We start from the raw sequence: 23,374 nt of genomic DNA on the forward strand, positions 1-23,374 counted from the left end.
AAGGGTTAAGGACTGTTTCTCAGGGGCATAGGAAAAGTACCCTATTATCTGTTTGAGCTTCCTGTTCTTTATATTGTTTGGGAGGCTAAAGTCAACAGCCACTCTTATAGCTTGCATTGTTTGCATTGTTAAAACCTTTGGAAAACTCATTTGGTTTCTTCTCCAAATGAGCTTTCCACATGCCCTGGAACACATTTAGAAACAGGCCTCACTTCAAACAGGCCAGGAGAGAATAGCATCTCCCAAAGTCAGTTTTCCTATCTTCTTCCAAAGGATTTGAGAATGTTTACTCAAGCCCATACATTTCAGCCTTTGGGCCAAGCCAGGCTGCCAGGGATGCACAAAGAGGGGTTGAGACTAGTGTCTCGGGCACTCATAAAGCAGTGTGTGTCCTAGAGTGAGCCCTGGGTGTGAGTCCTGCCACTCATTAATGGCATGGCTTTAAACAATTAACGTCTCCGAGCCTCAACTTTCTCATGTTTAAAATAGAGTAATAATATCTACCTGTAGGGTTGTTGGAAGGACTAATGTGGTCGTGTGCATGACAGAGCGACTGGCACGGAGCCAGTATTCATCGGTAATCATTGCGATCACCGGTATTATTAGACCTGGGACCTCTTGCTTCACCAGTCAGCCATAACTGTTGCTGCTGTCCTTGAGAAATGCTTCTAGCTGCCTTTGGAATATTTTCATTCCGTTTCTGGGCAAAACATTAGCCAATAAAATCTCATTGAATTTTCAGGGAGGGTACACCGGAGAGCTGACACCCATGTGCGCTTACTGGAACAACTGTTGCTGAGCAGATAAAGCAGCATGGGTTGTTCCGGAAACCTTGGCTATTGCAGTAACTCGTGAAAGCGAATGGGGAAACGCACTCCAGGTCCTGTCTTTACTTGCACAATGACCGTCAATCTCCCAGGCTGCTTGTCTCAGCAGGATCAGCCTCTTCCTGCCTTCAGTCCTGGCAGTTGGTGGTGGGGCCAGAAGAGGAGATGGTATTTTCCTCCCTCTAAAGTGGCTGTTTCTTTACAGTGCCGTTCCTTGGCCTCAGAGTCTAGAAGGGCCCTTAGGGACAGTTTAATACAGTAGCTTCCTTCTCAGTCTGGAAACTTTGGAGTTTCCCAGAGTACACTTCCTCCCCAGGAGCCCCAGCTTGGAATTTCCTGGTTATGGATGGGGGACCAGCTTCTAAGGGCATAAAGTGGCCAACCATCAATCATTGGGGTATTCATGTCTCTCATCTCCCCAAATACCTGTAATTGCCTTAAACTGCTTAGTTCTGCTCTCTTCTCAAGAAAAGAAGATCTGGCCTCTCCCAGCCACACCTCAGAAGTGACTAAGACTTTTACACCTTTTAACAGGAGTGTTTGACTTTGTGTTAGGTTCTCATTTTGCTTTTAATGTCATCAGAGTGTGGCTGTGGACTGTGTTGTTCAGGCTGAAATGGAAGATTATCAAAGCAAAAATGATTTTTCATGGTGTAAATACATCATAAATTAGAAACGCGGGGGGCCCTTGATGTTAGGGAGAACTGTGGCCACTTATCAAGATTCATCTTCCCATGGGAGAAGCAAAAAGATTGACATTTTAGTAGCACCTGATATGAACCCAACTCACAGTTGGTGCTATATGTATATTTATTATCTAACTCCCATAAACTTCCCTTTGAGGTACTCCCCAAATACCCATTGAATAAATGAATGACTGCATTTCCTGAGAGCCATTTTACAGGCTGAGAAACTAAAGCTCATAAAGGTGAAGTAACTTGTCTATGTGGTGGGGGTTGCAGTTCAATTCTGAGCTCCCCTCTCCTAGTAATGTTACGAGTTCCCATTCAGCTGTATGGGGTTGACCCTATTCTTTCATCCCCAGAATTGGAGGCCTTGAAAACTCAAGGCATCTCCTTTACCTAAGAAAATGGATTTTTTTGGTTCCTTGAAAACGAAGGGCCTTGAAACAATTTAGAACTACAGGGAGTTATCTTCAGGAAGGGAGGAGCTGGGAACTTCCCTCTCTCTTCTTTGCAGGGGTAATGGGGACTCCAGGACCACCAAAGATCAGGGAGCCAGTTGGGGGTGGGCGTCTGGACTCCCAGTTGTGCAGGTGGGGGCTACTTAGCAGCGCCTCATTTGAGGATTGTCTCACAACTAAAGAATGGATTCAATTGGCCCGTGATGGTGAAATTCACTGCAGGGAGCACTGGGGCTGCTTGTAGTAATTTAGGAGAAGTCTCTCTAAGGAAATCAGCGATTTTGCCATTTTTTTTCCTCTTAATTGAAACCATTCTTTCCCTCCAGCTTCCATGGGGCAGGTTTTAGTCTCTGTGTGCCGGAGGCATTTGTTTGGTGTAATCTGAGAGCAGGATGCTGCTAACACTCTTGTTTTGTCTCTTGTTTCTTTTTGCTGGCCAGTCCATCCTGCTTAATGCATTCAGCACACCACCACTGCTTTGATTCCAGAGGGAAATGCCACAATCCTGAAGGCAAAAGGGAGCCGCTAGGGTTTCTGGAGTGTTTAGAGAGCAAGTCACAAAGAAAGGTAGATTTCTCCTTCTAGAGGTGGAGGGCTGGGTTGGCTGGGGATCTAGAGATCATCAAATCCAGCTTCTTCTTAATCTTATGAAGAAACTGAAGCCTTCTCCAAGTACTAACATCTTATCAATAAGAAGTCCAGCACTAAACCCCAGGTCACTGGACTCAGCCTAATGCTTTTCCCACCAAACCGAAGGAATGTCTATTGGGCACCATACTGTACATCAGACACTAGGGATGTGAAGATGAATGAGGCATGGTCCCAATGGAACCCACTTTGATTATATGGATTAGTGTCTTTTGAGGCAGGTTTCTTCCTAGAATGATGTTTTCTAGATAGTCTATCCATCAATCATCCATCTATCTATCATCTATCTATCTATCTATCTATCTATCTATCTATCTATCTATCTATCTATCTAGTAAGAACACATATTATGTAGAGTAAGAGCTCTTGTATCTGGATAACTAGCCTCCTGGCTCTTAACTGGAGATCTTGAGTGTCTGTTACCAATGATAGAGCAAGTGGCCGACCAGTTATTTAAGAATTCAGTCACAGTATTAGGCACTTTATATTTAAGCTGCCTTAAGTACACTTTAATTTTTGAGGTGACTGACTGATATTGATCAATACCAGCCATTTTGCCAGGTGTCAGGGACTTTGCTAAGTGGTTCAGGTGTATTTCCTCATCCAATCCTTAAAAGCACCTCATGAGTTAAGCCTTACCTTCACTTTATTAATGAAGAAGGTGAAGCTTAAATTTTAAGAACACATGGCATGCCTAACATTCTACAAGAGCCCAAGCTGGGACTCGAAGCCAAGTCTCTCTGATATGAAAGACTAGGAGCATGGCTACTATACTGTCTTACAATAGCATGAAAGTAAATCACCCCAGTAACTGAAAAATAAACGATGCTGAAGATGCCAGGTAGTCAGGAGATTCTTGTAAGCCTTCAGAGGGCTTGTGAGTGGGCACTTCACAGTAGCACTCTGATGGGCTGCTCTGTCACTCCATCTGAGTTGTCTCCTTGAAGTTCAGGCCAAGACCCAGAAGGGACAGACACACCCCTCTTCCACCAACGCTGTACCCAGCCTTTGTCTCAAATGGAACTCATCCTAGAAACCAGGACATTCAGTTGCCATAGGCTTTGCCTTCCAAGTCTGTCTTGTTTATCCTACTAAGGCCAAAGTCTGGAGACATCTCTTTATGGACACTAGAAAGCACAAATGAATTCCAGATCTGATTTAATCTGTATGGACGGATGTGTGTAAGGAGCGGGAGGAGTGGGGGGGTCCTTTCACGGGGTGTCTGATCTGATCTCAAAAACAGCCACATAATAAGTAAGTAAAATATGCCCGTAAGTTCATAGAAGAGTGGGCGTCAGACCACACAGACTGCCTGGCCAGGTGACCCCCTCTCGTTCTCTGATACAGCACCCCCTTTTATTTTCTGTGTGGCACTACCACTACCTGAAATTGCCTTATTTATATTTAATAATTTACCTGTATACTGCCTGTCTCCCCACACTAGAATGTAAGCTCTTCGGGGGCAGGGACCTTGTATGTTTCCCCAGCACCCAGGATCGTGTCTGATATATAACATCTGTATTTTCTAGAAGGTGCTTGGAATTGATGTCTGCTCCATGCACTAGGGAGACTATTGGCAATTTGGGAGATGCAGATTTCACAGGAAGAGACCCAGTTGTCCTCACTCTGATGTTTCCAGAGCACTTCTCAAATGTCTGTGGTGAAAGGAGCGTGGGCCTTCAACAGGTGTGGTCTCTTGCCATGTTTTATGGCTACTGATTTGAAGTAAAATCAAGACCTTATTTTTTTTTGACAACTTCACAGCAGGGTCATTTGTAACTTCTTCCATTTTTAAACCTCCTGTACCTTTGCGTGGGCCATGTTCCTTAAAAGCAGGAAGTTATGTTTGGCCCACTCCAGATGAACATGAAATAGTAAAGATCTTGGTCCAAGCCCTGTGGCTTGAGTCGGATTTAAAAGCTTGTCAGAAATGAGTTCTCTGGAGCCTGGCATTTGAGACTGGCATCTGTGGTTACAGATGAGATTTCACAGATTGAAAGCTCAGGAAGAGGTGTGAATTACAAGCTATTAGCTCATAGGGCAGTTGGAACTGTACTGATCCTGGAAATCTTTTGGCCCAGATTTTTTAAAATGTCTCCACAATCCAGTTTCTCCCTCCATTGGGCTTCTGCCTTGAGACATTTGCATTGCTCTTAAAAACATCTAAAGCATGAATAATGGTGGGTTCTTGTGCTGGGAAGAAGAGTCTGCCTTTTGCGTACACACACACACACACGCACACACACACACACGCACAGACACACACAGACACACACACACACACAGACACACAAAGACACACACACAGACACACACAGACACACACACACACACACAGACACAGACACAGACATACACACAGACACACACACACAGACACACACACACAGACACACACACACATGCACACACACACAGACACACACACACACACACACACACACACACACACGCCCCTCTACACTTTAGCACCTGATAGAGAGAGGGAGAAAGAATAAGAAAATATAGAGATTGAGTTATTAAAATGTGACCTGATGATTTTTGAGCCTAACAAATTCAGAATCAGTGAAAATCTAGAATTCTCCTTAGTCACTTGCAATACTTATTATTACAAATAAATACTTTGTAGCTACATCACTTCACTGCTGATGTATTTGAAGAGGAAAGGGGTAACCTACAGGTATGATTCTTGTTCTGTCTTCAACTCACCTGTGGGTCAGGATTGGTGACAGATGAATTGTTAAGTACGGGGTTACTGGCAACCAACGGCCAATGCTTATAAATGACTTTCTTTTCTTATAAATGTATCAAACTCATGGCTATTTCTAGAAAAACTAGTATGCTCACTCACTTGCATTCAGGTAAGATTTTTTTTTTGAGTGACAGGAAAAGAGGCCACTGGGGATTTCAGAGCACCTGGTGCCCATCAGAGTGTGACTGGCATTGTCCCCCCTATGATTTGAAGTGATGCTGTGGGATAAAGAAGTTAAATATTATTAATCTAAGGGGTGTCTGACCAGATACAACACACCGTGGGAAGAGCAGAGGTCATGTCCTGCCTACCATCACAGCTAGGCAGGAATCTAATCCATTCATCAAGCTTTTCCTCTTACTGGGTCCTGAGATGCTCAGCCTTGCCTAGGGCACTGGTTTTTTCAGTCCCACTGCAGGACTGATTTTTCTGTGACATTCTTCCCATCTCATTTGGTCTGTTATTTACACCCTGGGAGGAGAGAGTAATAACCAGTTCCAGTCTACCAGCCCTATTTGCATGACACTAGTAAATATTAACCCAGTGGTACTCAAATTACCTGGCAAGAGGCATTATTCTGCAACTCACCTGGAATCTCCCGAAGTTAAGCAATGAGAGAAGCATTTGTGTGTGGCAGCTAAGAGAGAAGGAGCCAGCCTGCCTGATCCCCAACTGTACAGTCTTGGACAGACACCTTCACCTCTCTAAAGCTTTTTTCTTATCTATAAAAAGGTTTGATGATAATAACAGCACTTATCTGATTATTTGGGGATTAAGTAACATAATTAGTGTGAAGTACTAACTCAGTGTTCTGCACACAGTAGGTGCTGCTATATTAATGTTGATATCATTGGGAAGCCCCACCAGGATCTATAGGAGCTTAAGTGTCCCCACCAAATCCTTTATCCCCGCAGTACTCTTGTGTTTCAAGCCCCCAGTGTGGAAGTCTGCCTGCCATAAGCGAGAGGTGTGGCTTTGGTAAATTGAGTCTTGGCTAACTTATGTCAGAGACCAGGTATCATCCTTGGGTTTGACTCCTGGCTCTGCCACTTTCACTGTGGCATGCTGGGTCACATGTGCTCTGAACCTCACTTATTTCATCTGCAAAATGGGGGTGATAATTTGACATCTCAAAGCTGCTGTGGGGAGCATATCGTATAACATCTGTTACAGCATCTAGACTGCTGTCCCACACAGAATAGAGCCTCATAAATCCCACAATCTTCTTTCTCACTTGAGAAGATACTAAAAGAGATAGATAAGAGGAAATAAAATCAATGTTGGAGATACCCAAGACTGCGTGGTGAAGTTGGGCACGGTGGGAATTGGTGGTGGCCCTTTGCATCTCTCCCTCTGCATGGCTCTCTCTCAAAGGACAGCAGCCTTGCCTCCATTTCCAGTTCATTAAATCCTGTCAAGTCCACTGTTGCCCAACCCCAGTAGAATTGGACTGGAAATTCAGACTTTGCACGAGGGACAACCTTTATGGAGGACTTTAAATTCCAAGGTACTTTTATTCTTAAGACCAAGGGCAAAAAGCACAAAAATAATAATACCACACCTGTATCACTGGTAAAGCATTTTCACACAGTGCATTTCATCTGGGCTGCAGCCTTTGAGCTGCAAAGCCCTGTGCTAATTACTGAACGCTCTGACCCTCTTTTTCCACAGCTGTCACATGGGGTGACTAATGCTTTGGAGCCCCTGGCACTTTGCAGATCTTGGGAAGTCGTGCTGTGATTGGCCCTTACTGTAGTGGTTTCCAGAGTGTTCCACGGAGCCTTCTAGAGCATTGTGGCGAGTGTCAAGACCACTGTGGGTGGGAGTGAGGGGGGAGGGGCTAGACAAGAATGAGCAGCAGGTGGAATGGAGGATCTGGGGTCTCACTCCAGCTCCCACTGGGGCAGCTCTGCTTTTACCCATCCTAAGTATTGTGATTCTGCCTGAGACATCATGGGCGGGGCGGGGCGGGGGAGAGGAGGGAGAAAAGTCTGAATATCATCATGCTACTCTCTCAATGTGGCCACTTTCCCCCTTTGCCTGTTGACAACCCAGGGTGGAATAGACAGCGCTACAGATAATGGAGAAAATTTTACCTAAAAAATCTGAGCCAAAGTCTAGATTTTTACTCAAATTCTGTAAGACTTGGAGTCTCTGAATCTCTTGTTCCTTAGTTTCTTCATCTGTAAAAGTTAACTTGTTCCTCAAAATGCTGGTTACAGACCTGAGCAAAAGTTGTACATGAATTAAGTGATGTAGCCATAATTGTAACTACCCCCACACACAAAAAATCTAGTTATGAAACAAAATGGGACCCTCTTTTTTTTCCTTTCTTTTTTTTTTTTTCTACTTGCAACAGGAAAAACCCCATGTGGGCCCGAGATGCTTTTTAAATTTCATTTACCACATCCTGGGTTTGTGCTAGTCAATCTGTTAAACCGATATGACCCAAAAGAGAAGAAAACAAAGATTGCGAAGCATTTTCTGATCACCATGGCAACACACGGGGATATACCCTGGGGTTTCTCTCCCTCAGCCTTCTTCCTGGAGGCTCACTCACCAAAGACCACTTGGCCTTTCAGAATCGCGCACTGAGGTGACAGTTCTGGGACACACTGTTGGATCCAGGAGCCTGAACAGGCTCCCCCACCCTCTCCCCTTCCCCAGTTCCCATCATCCCACTAGGAGGCAGGGGTGGTTGCTCTCCAGGCTGTCTGTAAACAACCCAAGAACTTCATGTGTTTGGTAGTTTGGAGGCATTGACTGAAGGGCCAGAGTACTGCTGAGAGTCCCTTTGGACTCTCCTCTGACAGTGAATGCGATGGGTTCCTGTTGGTACAGTGTTGGCTACCATGACAGGCTCCACGCTCCTTGGACAAAAGGCTGAGAGGTCAGGGTACAGCCAGGCGCCAAGAAGTTGGGGTGCATTTCCTTTCCAAGTGCCAAGAGATGAATAGTGCAGTTGAAAACCACCCCGGACATATTCTAGAGAACATTCTCTGGGAATGATGGTGTATGACTATTTTCTCTGCTCATTAAACCCTCACCCACCTCCAGGGCAATTCCGGGAGAGACTGAGTCACTCAAGACTCATGGTCTGCACTGGGCAGCCAAAGACGATCCAGCCACTGAGTGTGATTTTGGCCTCATTCGGAAGTGGATGCTGAACAATAGACCCTTTCACAAGATGCCCATCACATGGGCATCAGGGGATGGGGGCGAGGAGTGACGTGGGGGCAGCAGAAAGGCTGCCAGCCGTCTGGACTGGCAGGCCTGGGTGACAGCAGGGGCTATAATAGCTAGGAGGACACTCAGATGGAAACTTTTGGGCTTCAAAGACATCAAACAATCAGAGAAATGAAGAAAAGAATGTCTTTTTTATGTCTCATTAAGATGGTGGATTATGACTTTATTGGAAATGGCTTGCTCAGACCTCTTATTTTTATAAGCAGTTGGGTAGTTAAGAGCACTGACCAAAGTGTCAGGAATCTAGCAATTATGGACCTCTGAGGTCCTGCTTTTCTCATACCTTGCTGGGGGACCATGCTCAGTCACTCTGGATTTTATTTTCCCTTGTGTCACAAGAGAATTTGATTAGAAGCTGTCTTGTGTCCCTTTGTGGCTTTAAACACGGATGATTTAATTAACAGTAATGCTTTTATTTTTAAAAATTGGCCTTGCCTTTTCCTACTTCCGATGAGAATTAGTTCGGGTAGGTTTGTGAGTTGCATAACCTTTTTCAGACATGACCTCAGCAAATCAGAAGACAGAAAGAGAGTCCTGGCTGTTTCATGATAAACACTATACACATAAGAAATGTGGGGAGCTCACTGGTGCATTTGGCTGCCACTGCCCAAGAGGTTTGTGTGTGACAGGCTCCCCGGAGCTCAGTGGAGTCAGGTGCAATCTGCATGGAGGACCGTGCTCCAGCTCGATTGGCCTGGCATCTTGGCTTGGTCTGTTGAGATTTTGGGTTGAAGCAGCAGACATCTCAAAATGTCACAAGGACAGCCTGTGGTCTGGCATCCCCCGCCTTGGGCAAACCCTGAGTCCTGGGGTCCTCCATTCACTCTGCCTGACTTGACTCTGGCCAGAGCCCTCAGGTCATAAAGGACAGAGGAAGCTCAGGCTGGATTCTCCATTCCCAAGGGATCATGGGAAGACTACGGGTAGAATCGGAGAGAGGTAACTCGCTCACTGTTGGGAAAGCCAGTGAATATGGAGACGTTGGAATTTTCTCCCTGGAGAAAGGGTGGAAGTTCCATTTGTGAGGGTTTTCCTACTGATGACTTACCAAGTTCTTGGGCAAAGGGCCCTGCCCTGTTAAGACTTACAGCCTGGAATCAAGAGCACTCGCATCTTAAAATAATATTCAATAAGCTCAAATTTCTCTCTCTAGAGCTCTCCTATAAGCTCACCCCTCCACGTTTAAAAAACCACATGGAGAATAAGTGGGTTTCCAGTAGTTTTAGCACCTATCCCATGTACAAGTTCACACTGCAATGTGATCAGCTGGGCTGCCCAGTCTGAAACCCTGGTCCACTGCTTACTAGCTCAGGTTACTCATGTCTTCTCAACCAATCAGTTACTTCCTGCGTAAAATGGGCATAATTAAAGTGCCTAATTACAGTGCCTACCACATAGAGTTTGATGTGAGAATTAAATGAATTCTTAGGTGTACGATGTTGAAAACCTTGGATGGCCCAGAGTAAGCGCTGGGGAAGCCCTCCCGTTGTTATCGTGGCTGGGGGAATTGCACAAGTCATTGAGTTTCAGGAACTGGTGTTTTTTTCACATCTTCAAGAAAAACCGACTTCCTCAGACAGATAGCCTACTCTGGGACCAAAGCAGCAGGAGAAAGTCTAATTTAGTGACATCCTGGTGTCTCATGTCAGAAAAATTAATTAATTCGTTTTGATCTCTGGAGAAGTCTGGTTGGAGAACCGAGTTTCTGGGCACAGTGTGATTGTGGGTCGTCTCATGGCATGTCTTCACGTGGGACACCCTATGTCTTGGTGTCCTCTCTCAGGAGATCTGGCCTCAGAAATGGCCCTGTGACAGGATGCAAAAAGGCTGTGCCCGTCACTGAGGTGATGTTTTTAAAGTTCAAACGGACAAAGCCAGTTACAAAATGGAAAGTTGGTCTCTGAAATATTTGCTTCCAGGAAAAACAGCAAAGGTTCTCAGAAGCAAATGTTCCCCGTTAAAGACACTTTAAGTGTCCACTACGGATTTCTCAATAAGGCTCGGATGGTGATTCTTCAGATGTGACATGGGAAATGGCCCTGAAAGGTGTTCTTTTTGTGCCCCACAAGTCTGCTTGGCCTGTCAGGGTGAGGGGAGAAAGAGGATGTTCATTCACTCACTCATTCATTCATTCATTCATTCATTTGTTCGTTCATTCAACGTGTGCCTGCTCTGAGCAGTACTGTGCTGGGTACTGGGGATGCAATGGTGAGGGAGAGACACAGTCTCTGCTGTCATGAAGCCCGCAGGGAAGTTGTAAAATTCCAGAATCCTGGAATTTACTAAAGAGGCCATGACGATAATAATTTCTTTACATGTTTGTGTCACAGATTTCTTTGAGAAACCAATGAAACCCAGGGATGCTGTTCCCACCCAAACACCTACACACACATACAGACGCACACACAAATAGGAATATACACACATATATACGTATACACAACATCTTATACAATCACGGGCTTATCGACACCGCCCCCCCTCCCCCGACCACAAGACCAACTCATGGATTCCAGGTTGAAAACCTCTAGTCACCCAGCTCCACCACTAGCCAGCTGTGTGACATCCACCCCCACTCCCACTCACCTCTCAGGAAAGTCTGGGAAGATATAGATAATGGCAAGTTGGGTGAAAATTACACAGTGCTGTACTCCTAGCAGAGCTTGTGATTTTTATACACTCAGGAAATGACTGGGGCAAACCAACAAGCTGCTCGTCTCAGGCCCTGCAAACTTGGCAAAATTTTGAAACGTGCAGGGGTGATTTTACTAGAGAGATCTATTTTCCTTGATCTGAGGCTTGGTGGAAAATGTAGTCAAAATGAATGGTGTTACGGGTCAGCTATTTATTCAAATAAGAATGAATGTTCCCAGAACCCGCCATAGCTGGCAGCATCGCACAGAGGTTAGAGCCCTGAGCCACCGACTTGCATGTGAGTTTGGTGACAGAGAGTAAGTTAAACAATATAAGGACATGCTCCTGGAGAGAGCTCCTTTTTAAAACTCTTCCTAACAAGTCACCCTGGGAGGCCTCTTCCCATGTGGGTGATAAAATCCCGCAATGCTGACCTCTGTCACCCCTTCACCCTCCTGGCGACCCTTTAGTAACAAGCCCCCTAATGGTCCTGGTGGCATTTCTCCCTCCAGAGAGGCTCTACTCAGAATCTAAAAGTGGCCTTAAACAGTTAGTGTTGCCCTTTGGGTCTCTCAGAGGGAGGAACTTGGGACAGCTCATTTATTACACGATACGGGAGATTTATTGGAGACGAGGGCTCAACGGAAAACATTTTTTATTTATTTCCAGTTGGAAAGGCTTGTTTGAGATTTGCTATCAGCCGTTTAATATTAGCCTCTTGAGTCAACAGCAGATCCTGAATCACAGAGGTTTCTGTTTCTCAGGAGAGATGGAAAGACAGATATCTCAGGAGTCCTGCCTCTCTGCAGGGGTTTGCAGCAAGGCCAGTGCCATTGCCACCGACACTGGTGACTATCCTGTGACCTGTAGTTCATAGCTACTCACACCTCAGCCTTACTCTAACTTTACTTAAACCTTGGGAATATTCACAGCTATACATTGGGAGGTGGAGAGGTCATAAATAGTTACTTAAATTGGAGTTAGGAGTAGTAGCCTAGTGGCCTACTCGTAGGTTAATTAAGCCTGCGGACTCTTGCTGCCAGACAGGCTGGATTTGAAGCTGGCGTCGTCATTACTAGCTCTGTGAACCTGGATGTGCTTCTTCCCTCCTCTGTGCCTCAGTTTCTTTATCTGGAAAGTGGGGATAATAATATTACCCTTTTCATAGGATTGCTTTAAGGATAAAATGAGTTAGTAATTATAAAGTGTTTAGAAGAGTGCCTGGCATATACATAATAAGCGCACAATATGTATTAGCTACTATTATGGTTGTTGATATTATTGATACCCTTTGGGGTAATAATTTTGGTTTGCGTAAGTGTCAAGGAGGCCTGTTAGAAAGTCACCATAAATTATCAGGACTTGAAGGATACATAGCCCTGAAGCCTTGGTCCCTTTTAAGGTATGAGGGACCCAGAGGGGAGGAACCGTGAACACTCATAGGATAGGTGACCTGAAATGAAGTTTGGGGCACCATCTTTGCAATTCCCAGACGGCTCAATGCCATCAGGGTTAGGAGTTGGACCTTTTTTTCATGAAATTAAGATAAACGTATGCTGTGGAATTTTCACACTGCGTAGAATTTCTTTATTCATTTGGCGGTCCTTGGCTGATACCTACTGTATGTCAGAAGCATTTAAGCCTCTAAGTCCAGGAAGGCTGAAATTGGAGCTTTCCTATTTCTTCCTACCTTGGCTGACCCGAGCATACACAACCACGCACTTAATACTTTCATACACAAATACAGGCACATTCACACAATGCATGCGTGTATTGTCTATAAAGTTACAGTGACTGTGGCACAAAGGATTTTATTCAAAAGTCTCAGCCTGAATTGGTTCCTATTGTATTGGCATATCAGTGTGCCAGGTGGCAAACTAGAATTAATTTTAATAAGACAGAAACTGCCCTAGCGCCAAAGCACCATCCCTGCCTCAGACTTTATTTTTAACCTGGGAGGGACAGCAGCCACCTGGCTGAGCGCTGACAAGCACTTGGCCTCTCTTGCCATCTGCTGAAGTCTCCGCTATCAGCCTCACCTCCAAAAAGCTGATTAGAAGGCTTTGTTTTTCTTTTGTAGGCTAGACAAGACGAGACCCCGGAAGAGCGCTGTCACCCAGCATGACAGTTTCCGTTTGCTAAGATTGGCAGACCGAGGCCAAACCTGAAAATGTCAGTAAAAACAAACAGTATTTCAAAAGGCCTTGTGTATTTCCCTTCTCCATGCTCCCCTTGCATCATCAGCCAAGTGCTGTATGACCGCCTTCAGGACAGACACCATTACACCCAAAAGGGAATTAATCACACAAAAATACGTTTTCTCCATTTCACTTAGTTCTGATGTTTTTTTTTTTTTTTTTTTTAAAGCACCTCATGCTTGTGATACAAACAAAAGAAAACCAGTTGATATTGGCTTATGTCTTTTCAAAGCTCCATTTCTCGTTTATTCTTTCACTATTTTCAGAGTCAAGCAAGATCAGACAGAAGTTCGCCAGTTCTCTTATCTCAATTTGCATTAGTCAGGCACTGTTTTCTAGTGGTTGGAGCCTGCTTCCTGCTCAGAAAGGAGAAAGCAGTTGTTGCCTTTAGAACTCAATAATACTGCCCTCTCTTTGTTCTTGCATCACAATTATTTAGGTGTCCCTCTCTCCTTTAGAGCGAAGACTTGCTCTAATGATACAAAAGGATCCTAGGGCAGATAGCAAAGTGGTTTGGAACATGGGTTTGGCATCAAACGGACCTGAGATGGAATTCTATTTCTGCCTCTTAATAGCTGGACAACCTTGGGACGTCGTCTAATTTTTCTGAGCTTCAGTTTTTTTTTCCACCTATAAATAATATGTACATACATACATTAAACTCACCTCTTAGGGTTCTCGGAAGCTGATGCCACCCACAACCCCTAACTAAAGTGCTGGGTACCCAGGGACACTGCAGTAACAGGCTCCCTCTATCCAGGCTATTGGCTCAGAATTGTAGGGACAAGCAACTAAGGTTCTGGAAGGTGACTACAGGCTCTGGACAGAAACCCTCACTTCCTTGGGCAACTCACATCTCCGAGTCTTGGTTTTCTCGTTGATACATAAGCAGACTCTTCCCTGACTACCTCTGGATCTGACTAAGTGAAAGATAGAGTCTGAGTCAAAGCTAGTCCTGTTTGAATCCAGACTTGGCTGATAACTCACCAAGTGGTGCCTGGCCTGGCACGTGGTCAGCCATGCGGTGGTCCCAAGGGCATTTTGGTAAGCGCTTCCTTAGGGAAGGACTATCTTTGAGGCTCAAAGGAGTGCTCAGTTGGGGGGGGGGAGGGAGGAATCATGCGTCACCAGGACAATTTCCATGACTTAACCTTTCTGTGTTGGGGTTTACTCAAGTGCAAATGAGGGATAATACAGTCCCCCCAAAGTAATGAGTTTTCAACTAAGGTCTTTGAAGTCTTTGAGATCATTACAGAGAATCCTGTAGAACCAGAGGGTTTTCCAGTTCCTCATTGAGGTTTCAGGTTAATGTCTGCAAAACTCACAGAAATCGTTGGATTCAATCACTCTTTAACCAGTGGATAGCAGTTAGGCCTCATGTGAGATGCCATTAACTCTTGAGAGCAAACCACAGGGCTTGGGTCTATCTGTCAAGATGCTGAAAGAGCATTTTTGAGGAAATTTCAAGGAGTCATTCATTCATTCAACATTTGATGAGCATCTCCCCACTGTCAGATACTGCTGTGAGCATTACAGAAACAGCTGTAAACCAGTAAAAGGCCCTTGCTGTTTTGGAATGTCCGTCACAGAAAGGGCAGATGGATAATAACTAAATGCACAAATAGATAAACAAGTTGCTGTGAAGACACAAAAGCAAAGTGAAGTGAGGGAGACTCTGCAAGTTGGATAGACATGTTCAGGGAAGGGCTCTAAGATGAGGTGATGTGGAGCTGAAAAACAAGAATGTGATCATCTGAGGACAGAACATTCCAGACAGAGGGAAAGGCAGGTGTAAATGTTCTAAGGTGGAAAAGAGCTCAGAGTGCCCACAGGAAATGAAGAAAGCTTTGTATCTGGAGCAGAGTGAGCTACTTAAAGGTTGGAGAGGGAGCTAGGAGACAGATCATGTAGATCTTATCAACTATGATAAGGAAATTTATTCTGGATGCAGCCAGAAGACATTGGCGGTTATAAGCAAGGGAATGACACCACACGGTTGAGGGAAAATGCTCATAATATAACAGTACGTGGGGGAAAAGGCTCCCAAATCTAAAACTGTATATATTTAGTATCCTTTTAACTGGAAACATATTCACGTATTCAGAAAACAAACTGAAAGAAAATACAGCAAAATATTTATAATGTTAAGCTGTAGTTTTCTTAGTGGTCGACTTGCTTTTCCTTCATTACTTTCTTGAATTGTTTAAGTTTTCTACAAGTTCGTGTTACTTTAATAATCAGAAATAAATCATATGCTTCTTATGTTATTTTTTTCTTATTTATCTAATCACCTACTGAGGGATATCTTGGTTGTTTCTACATTTTGGCAATTATGAATAAAGCTACTATAAACACCCATGAGCAGGTTTCTGAGTGGACATAAGTTCTCAACTCCTTTGGATAAACACCAGGAGTGTGATAGCTGGATCTTACAGTAAAAGAATGTTTAGTTTTGTAAGAAACCGTCGAAAGGCCTTCCAAAGTGGCTGTACCATTTTGCAATGTCATCATTGTTAAAAGATAAACTGAGGCATATTAAAAGTTTTAAGAGTTTATTTGGGCAAAAATCTATTCCAATCAGGCAGTGCCAAACCCAAAGCAGGCTCTCAATCGTATACGTTTTAAAAACTTTGTTGTGGAGTAATTGATGGAGAGAAAGTGAGAGTGACGCTGCTTTTACTGTGTCTTATCTCAGATTTGAGCTTAATGTATGGTGTTTTGGAATGATGGAGTGAATATTGAAGGCTCTGGCCAGTAAAGAAGTTTATTTGGAGTTTTTGTTCAAAAACAAACTTTTACACCTTTCAAGTTATTTATGTAAAAGAATCTAACATTTCTGTTTCTTCCCTTAGAGTTGAATGTAACCTGCCGATATGACGGTGTATTCCATGTGGAGAAAAATGGTCGCTACAGCATCTCGCGGACAGAGGCTGCTGACCTCTGCAAAGCTTTCAATTGCAGCCTGCCCACCATGGCCCAGATGGAGAAAGCCCGGAAGGCAGGGTTTGAGACCTGCAGGTAAGAGGCCAGTAACCTGCCGGCTGCGGAAAGCTGGCTGACTGGCAGACGGGGCCTAAGGGGCGGGGCTTAGAACTGGGAAGGCTCCTCCCTGACAGCTGATTGGATGATTGCCTGAGGGTCTGCCCCACCTATTAATTTGGCCAAGCCAATCTGGAACCTGCATGACAACTGAAATTTAAAGCCGTCTAAAGACTCCTTTGTGAATCATAGCCCAGTTGCCCAGAGGAGGCCATTAAGGGTCATCCGCTGTAATCCTCTTGCCTGAAGTGCTTCCACAGCGCTCTATGGCTTTGAAGAAGTGTGTAATATCATTGTCGGAACCACAAGAAAACGTAAACCAAATAACAGTGTTTAAAATAAATATGTGCTTGGTGGAATCTTGGCCCTGCAGACTTGGCTCAAAGCAGATTTCTCTCTCTCTCTCTCTCTCTCTCTCTCTCTCTCTCTCTCTCTCTCTCTCTCTCTCTCTCTCTCTCTCTCATTCTTTTCTATGTTGCTCTGGTGTGAGAGGGTTAAAAAATGCATGAAAATTATTAAGGTATATTACAAGTCATTGGGGAGCGATCAGAGGGACCTACGAAGACCTTCTGAGAGGTTTCTATGGTTATCAACGGCTCCATGGAGCCTTCTTCAAGCCTTCCTTCCTGCTCCAGGACAATCACAGCAGGCAACGGACTTGTTGTTGTTGTTGTTGTTTTTGGAGTTTCTGCTCACCCTGTGGTGAGTGGTGCACTTTAAGAGCAAGCAGTTTTGTTGACCACAGTGAAGTGTTTTAGTTTGGCTTGTTTTCACTAGAGCTGTGGGTTGTCTGCATCACTGCTCCAAAGTTTCCACCCCAGCCTGTCACTACCCACTCTGTTTTTGCAATGCAACATCATTAGGTAACGTGGTTCCCCTTTTTCTTCAGTGCGCCCATGTACAAACACAGACTGCCTTTTAAAAGTCCAGCTCATGACTCTTTGTGAAAACCATTAAATGTAAGTTAAATACACCTTTCCCCGATCCTTGGTTACAGAGCAATGCACCCACTTTATGAGCAGGAGCTGAAACTCTTGCTGAAAAGGAAAAGGGAAATGTTTACTCTAAAATTGCACTGTCTAATATAGTAGCCACTAGCCATGTATGGCAATTTACACTTAATTAAAATTAAATAAAATAAAAATCTTGGTTCTTGAGTGGCGCTAGCTATATTTCAAGTGCTCAGCTAGCCACAAATGGCTAGTGGCTACTGTATGGGACAACATAGATTATAGAACGTTTTCCATTATCACAGAAGGTTCTACTGAGTAGCCCTTCTCTAAACCAAAGAGAAGCTATATACAGCCATCTGTATGTGTTCAGAGCTGGGTCTGGGAGAACATACAAGGGAGCAGAGAGCAGCTGATAGCTGCTCAACCTGAGCTGCAGGCTCCAATGAAGGAAGGCCAATGAGCAGATCCGTTTGTTCTATACACAAGGCTACTTGTTTAAGTATGGCCGTGACTAGGTCAGTAGCCTAATAAAGTGGATTTAGTAAGCTGAATTTTGATTGTGAAATGCAGACAAGTTTTACTTACAAAATATAGAAATGTTCTCATACGCCAAAAAAGAGGGAACTTCTTACTACTCCCACTGGCCAATGATCGAGCACTTAGATGTTGGGCACCCTACTGTCCACTTCCCACACTCCCACAGTTAATCCTCAGACTGTACCATGGTTGATTATACTATCCCACTTACTGGTGAAGCAACTGAAGCTGAGAGAAATCTCCCAGCTCACCCTAGGCCACATCATTTGCATGGGGAAGAGTCTAGATTCAGGTCCTGCTTCATCTGAGCCCAGGACAATGTTTTAATGACCAACCCCTCCCGAAGGACTGACAGCAAAAGACAGATGGAAGTTTGCTGCATGGATTTACTGAGTATTCCTTTCTTCCCTGTGAACGGCAACCTACTCATGCAATATACACGCATATAAATTTTAATATCCCCAACTCATGCACAGGGCAACACATAGCACTGGCAGTCGACATAAATGTGGCAAAAACTCAGAATAACTTGCAAAAGAAATGCAGATTCTAGAAAGCTGGTGTTATACACACTTGGTACCTACGAGTATGATGGGGCGGGATAGGCGGTAGGCTCACCAAGGAGTATCATTATTAAAAAAAGGAAAAGAAAAACTATGCCAAGGAAATCTATTGTGACACTTATAGCTGGTATAAGTTTTGCAAAACTCATTTCCATAATTTCACTCAGGTAGCTATGAGTCAGCTATAGGACAGATGGCAGTCTCAGGCTATGATAAAACTTTAGCAGCTACTCTCTGCTGTCTGCCCCACCCTGATTAGTAGCAATTCTCAGGTATATGGAAACTTATTAACATTTAATTGCAACTCCTCCCCCCACCAAGCTAAGGAGTCTTTGGAGAAACCAGTCTGTCGGTTTAGATGAGGAATTAGTCATGCGAGCTACAATTGCAACACAGACATAATGAGCTCTATGTGCTTGGAAACTTCAAACTCACAGCCATTTCCATGGGTCTTGCAGAGCAATGCTCTATTTTTGCCCCTGGCAGGAAAGATTAAAAGGATCTAGGCTGTGCATTTTAGCCAGCACTGCATTTTCAAAAACCTGCTGGATTTAGTTTCTCCTCTCTGCCAGTCCCCTGCCATCACGTCTTCCATTGCAAATGGTATTTTTCTAAGCCCACATCGCATTTTTTGAGGCATTTTATATTCAGAAGAAATTGTACAGTGAGTATTTAGCCACTATGATGACGATAAAGAGGCTGGGTGCTGTATGTTGTCAATGAGAGGGCCTCCAGCTCCGACATACTCCCAGAAACTCCTTGGTGAGGGTGTAGAGGGCTTAAGCACTTCTCTAGCTGTGCTGCTTCTGGAAAATTCTTGAACTAAATGAGGCACTGCTATCTACTTACTTAATCATTATTACTCTCTTTTTTTTTTTTAAAGATTTTTATTGGGGAATTGGGGGAAGGGAAACAGACAAGTTGCTGTCCTTTTGTTCTTCAGTCTAGTTGTGGAGGACGTTGCTTCACTGGCCCAAGTTGGCACCATCATTGCGCTCTTCCCAGGCGAGGCAGATCAGTCGCCAGCTTCTGGACGGCCGCTCACGCTGGCTGCTGGCCACTCACGGTAGCCCATGGCAACCCACCTGCCGTCCCCGGTGACTGACAGTCCCCCAGCTCCAGGTTGAGCTGTTGTTCAGCATCTTAGCTGTAGAGGGCAGTGTCACTGGCCCTCATATGTGGGATCCGAACCGGGGCTCCCTGGCATCCCAAGCCAGCTCTTAACCATCGCGCCACTCGGCCGGTCCTATTACTCCCATTTTAAGGATGGTCAATTTACTTCCACTGGCAGTGAAATTATGCCTGGGATGCTCATGAGGCAAAACGCTCTTGTATCTGACATCTGAACAGGCTTCATGTTTAGGGCAATGGAGTGTGGAATGAGGGACTCACAGGAAAAGGCGAGGCAGAGAGAGAAGTGTAGGGGATGGGAAATAAGGCAGGTTTGACATTTGGGGACTGAAATGAAGAGCCACTTAGTCCTATCTTATGATAGCTGGTCATTTTATGTATTTTCTGAAAAATATGAGGGTAGTGGAGAGCCAGAGTGAATCTCACATCATAAAATGGTCATTCTTCTCTCTCCATGACTCGGGCTTCCTCTACTTGTTCACACTGACTTGACACTGCTGACCACAAGTTTTATTTGAAGCTAACTTTTTCTTTCATGAATCTCTTTTTTTTAAAAAAAAAGCTCTGATAGAGCCCTAAGCAAAATCACTTGGTCTCCATCAGTCTTGTTGATTCTTTTCCCTTTCCCTCTGTTGTTGTTTTTGGATTTCACATAACTCAGTTGTTGAAACCTCTAACGTTTCTCCGGATGAGCTGAATAAAGCATTGCGCTGCATGGCATGTCATTGGATGGGATACGATGAACTACCCATCACCACCTGGCAGGTGGCTAACCGCTGGTGCTTCTTTTGCAGGTACGGGTTTATAGAAGGGCATGTGGTGATCCCTCGGATTCACCCCAACGCCATCTGTGCTGCAAACCACACAGGAGTGTACATCCTCACCTCCAACACCTCCCACTATGACACGTACTGCTTCAACGCTTCAGGTTGGTTCCAAGGGGATTGTCTTTGCGTTTTGGATGGCTTTGGGCAGGGAGGCCTGTGGCAGCCAGTGTGGCCACCAGCGTTTCCATCACTGCTAAGAGGGGATGCGCCTAGCTTTTAGATGCTCACTGAATATCTCTACAGCAGAGATGAGATCCCAGCAGAGATGAGGGTGCTTACTTGCTAAGTCGAAGAGGCCAACAGTAAAGAAATGAATATTAAGTGCCTTATATGACGTCAGAGAGGAACAAGAGCTATAAAAAAGCAAGCAGAGCAAAAAGGCTTCAGAGTGTTAGGGCGGCTTTTTTTCTGAGAAGGCGGTCAGGAAAAGAGTCTCTGAGGAGGCGTGTCTACAAGAGCCCTGAGGGAAGTGAGGGCGGAAAGCCAGCGGGCAGAGTAGCCAGCCAGGGCAAAGCCAGGCCCGTGGGAGCAACATGGCCTGTTTCAGGAACAGCAGGGAGGCCAACGTGGATAAAGCCCAGCGGTCAGAGAGAAGAATGAAGTCAGAGAGGTAGGAAGGCGCCAAATCACATAAGGCCTTGGAGGCCACAATGAAAGAGTTTGGATTTTGTTCTCAGTGTGATGGGAAGTCATTGCAGGATTTTGAATAGGGAAATGACATGAATCTAAGGATAGCATTAGCGTACAAGCCAAATGGCTTAGCTCAGAGGTATTTATTATATGTTAAGGCTAGAGAGAAGGCTGGGAGGATATATGGCAGGTCTTTGACCTTGTTGAGTGTCCTTACCTAAGAACTGAGAGCCTGACAACGAGAGAATAAGGAAGCCAAGTTAAGATTTACATGCTGGGCTGCTGTCCAGGCCCCCTCCCTGTCTAAGGGAGTTACTTCCAGCTATCAGCATAGAAACACATGCTTACAAGTCTAATTCAGGCCTCAGCAAAACTAAAGAATTCTACGCATCGTGAATCTTCAGGGTCTTTTGAGAAGGGTCAAATCCATAAACGTCAATTTTTTTAATGTTAACCATCAAATGCCTTACTTCTCAAACTGGGACTTCAGTTCCCCTTAAACGTTTGCGATTTTATGAAGGGGAAGATGAAGCCATGTCTTCCTGGAATGTTAGTCTCCGTTAAAGACAGGAAGGGACTGTTCAATTAGCTGGAAAGTGACTTAACTTATTTTCTGTGTAAGATAAACACAGATATTATATGTGGTAGTGGAATATAAAATCTGCATGGATTTTTTAAAGCTACTTTAAGGGAGGGACATCAAAGAAATTGTGAGATTACATCAGTAGCTTTAGGCTATGCCATCCAGCAGTAGTTTCCAGAGTGGGAACTCAGAGGGTTTAGGAGAAAGAGAAAGTATCAGCGTTCGTTAGTTAAAAATGGAGTATGTTTGAAGCCAGTGAATTCTGTCAAATACATGCAGGTCACTAAATCTATGAAGGGACACTCAAAATAAGAAGGAGCAAACTGTAGAATGTTTACTCCTCCCTGTCATACGAACAAAGAACACACTTGGAGTTTCACCAAAAGGAGGAGAGTACATCTGAGCCTACACAGTATATGCCCCATATCCAGTTCCCACAGCCATATCCAGAATGTCCATTCTAATGACTCAATAATGAGAACAACCACATGCAAATAAACAGGAAATAGGCACAGTGCCACATATGGTCTAGCTAGCTTATTTTAGTGCCAGAACTCATGGAAGATTTGGGAAGACTTTGTGCTTTAGATGAAGGTGTTGGCCATATGGAAAAGAGCTAGCAACAGACTGCCTACCGTTGAATGTCTCTGGGTACTGCCTGTTGGGACTGCCACGGAATCTTGTTGAATGAGTGTGTCCAGTAAATTATGTTGTTGTGTATTCACATTGTCTCACCTATTTGCAAGTTGGTATCCCTTGTTGGGAAGAACCTTTACTCAAAAAGGTAGATGCTCACACTGTTTTATTGCTTGGAAATGAGGCCATCTAGGCAAGTTACTACTGAGACTTTCCTCCCTGCCCTTATTTTTGCTCATGAAATTGGGCCTGTCCTCAGAGAAGGGAGTTAACAGTACTGATGAATTTTCCTCTTCTTTGGGAAGGATAGTTCCCTTGAAAAGCTTGAGAAGTCCTGGGGTTGTATTGCATACCAAAATGGCTGTATTAAAATTGTGAAGTTTGAAGTGACATTTTTTTCCTTTCTCTTTTCCAGATTTATTCAATATGGATAGGCTGCTTTCATAAGCCTTTTTTAAGTTTTAAAAAACATATTTATTGATCAGCTATATGTGCTCAGTACTGTGCTGGGCAGAGTAGGGTGAGGAAGAACTGGGGGCCATATTTCTTATTTTGGGAGTTAATCTTGTTGAAGCATCAAGACAAAAAGTGAAGGAGCTTGAGAAGAATGTTTACCCTAAGGGTAAATAAATTCTAACTGTCTTGGTTTAGAGTTAGATGATAGGGGTATTAGGTGAGCGACAGATCTTGATAACCCTGGACTCCACGCAAAAGATCTCATTGGAAAGATCCTTGAATCCAATGTAGCCAGAGAACTACCAACATGACCCAGTGATATGATCCCTCCACAAACTGATTACAAGGACCAAAGCCAGCTCAATCTTAGCGGATAGCTTCTGTATGCTTACAAGTTCAGCAAGGTTTTTTTCAAACACAGCCTGTGGTTTACAAATGAAAATAAGGCAGACCCTAGAAAGGCATTGTGATTTTTATTGCCTCATCTCTCAGCAGTAAGCCCAGCTTGAGACTGGTGTCTTCTGTGTTAACACAAAGAGCTGACTTGAATTAGTTCATTTTTTAAGATTG

The 23,374-nt window shown here is 44.3% G+C and overlaps 1 protein-coding gene across 15 annotated transcripts in view; it reads left to right on the top strand.

The window, feature by feature from the left end:
* The window catches only part of CD44 (CD44 molecule (IN blood group)), an 86,801-nt gene that overhangs the window by 18,503 nt on the left and 44,924 nt on the right, over window positions 1-23,374 (top strand). For all 15 annotated transcript variants that reach the window (XM_019639538.1, XM_019639541.1, XM_019639545.1 and 12 more), the window contains exons 2-3: window positions 16,302-16,467; window positions 20,467-20,600. In XM_019639538.1, the coding sequence (XP_019495083.1) occupies window positions 16,302-16,467; window positions 20,467-20,600 (300 nt within the window). The remainder of the gene's footprint in view (window positions 1-16,301; window positions 16,468-20,466; window positions 20,601-23,374) is intronic.

Source organism: Hipposideros armiger, unplaced genomic scaffold (assembly GCF_001890085.2).
Source record: "Hipposideros armiger isolate ML-2016 unplaced genomic scaffold, ASM189008v1 scaffold_44, whole genome shotgun sequence".
In the NCBI taxonomy this organism is placed as follows: domain Eukaryota; kingdom Metazoa; phylum Chordata; class Mammalia; order Chiroptera; family Hipposideridae; genus Hipposideros; species Hipposideros armiger.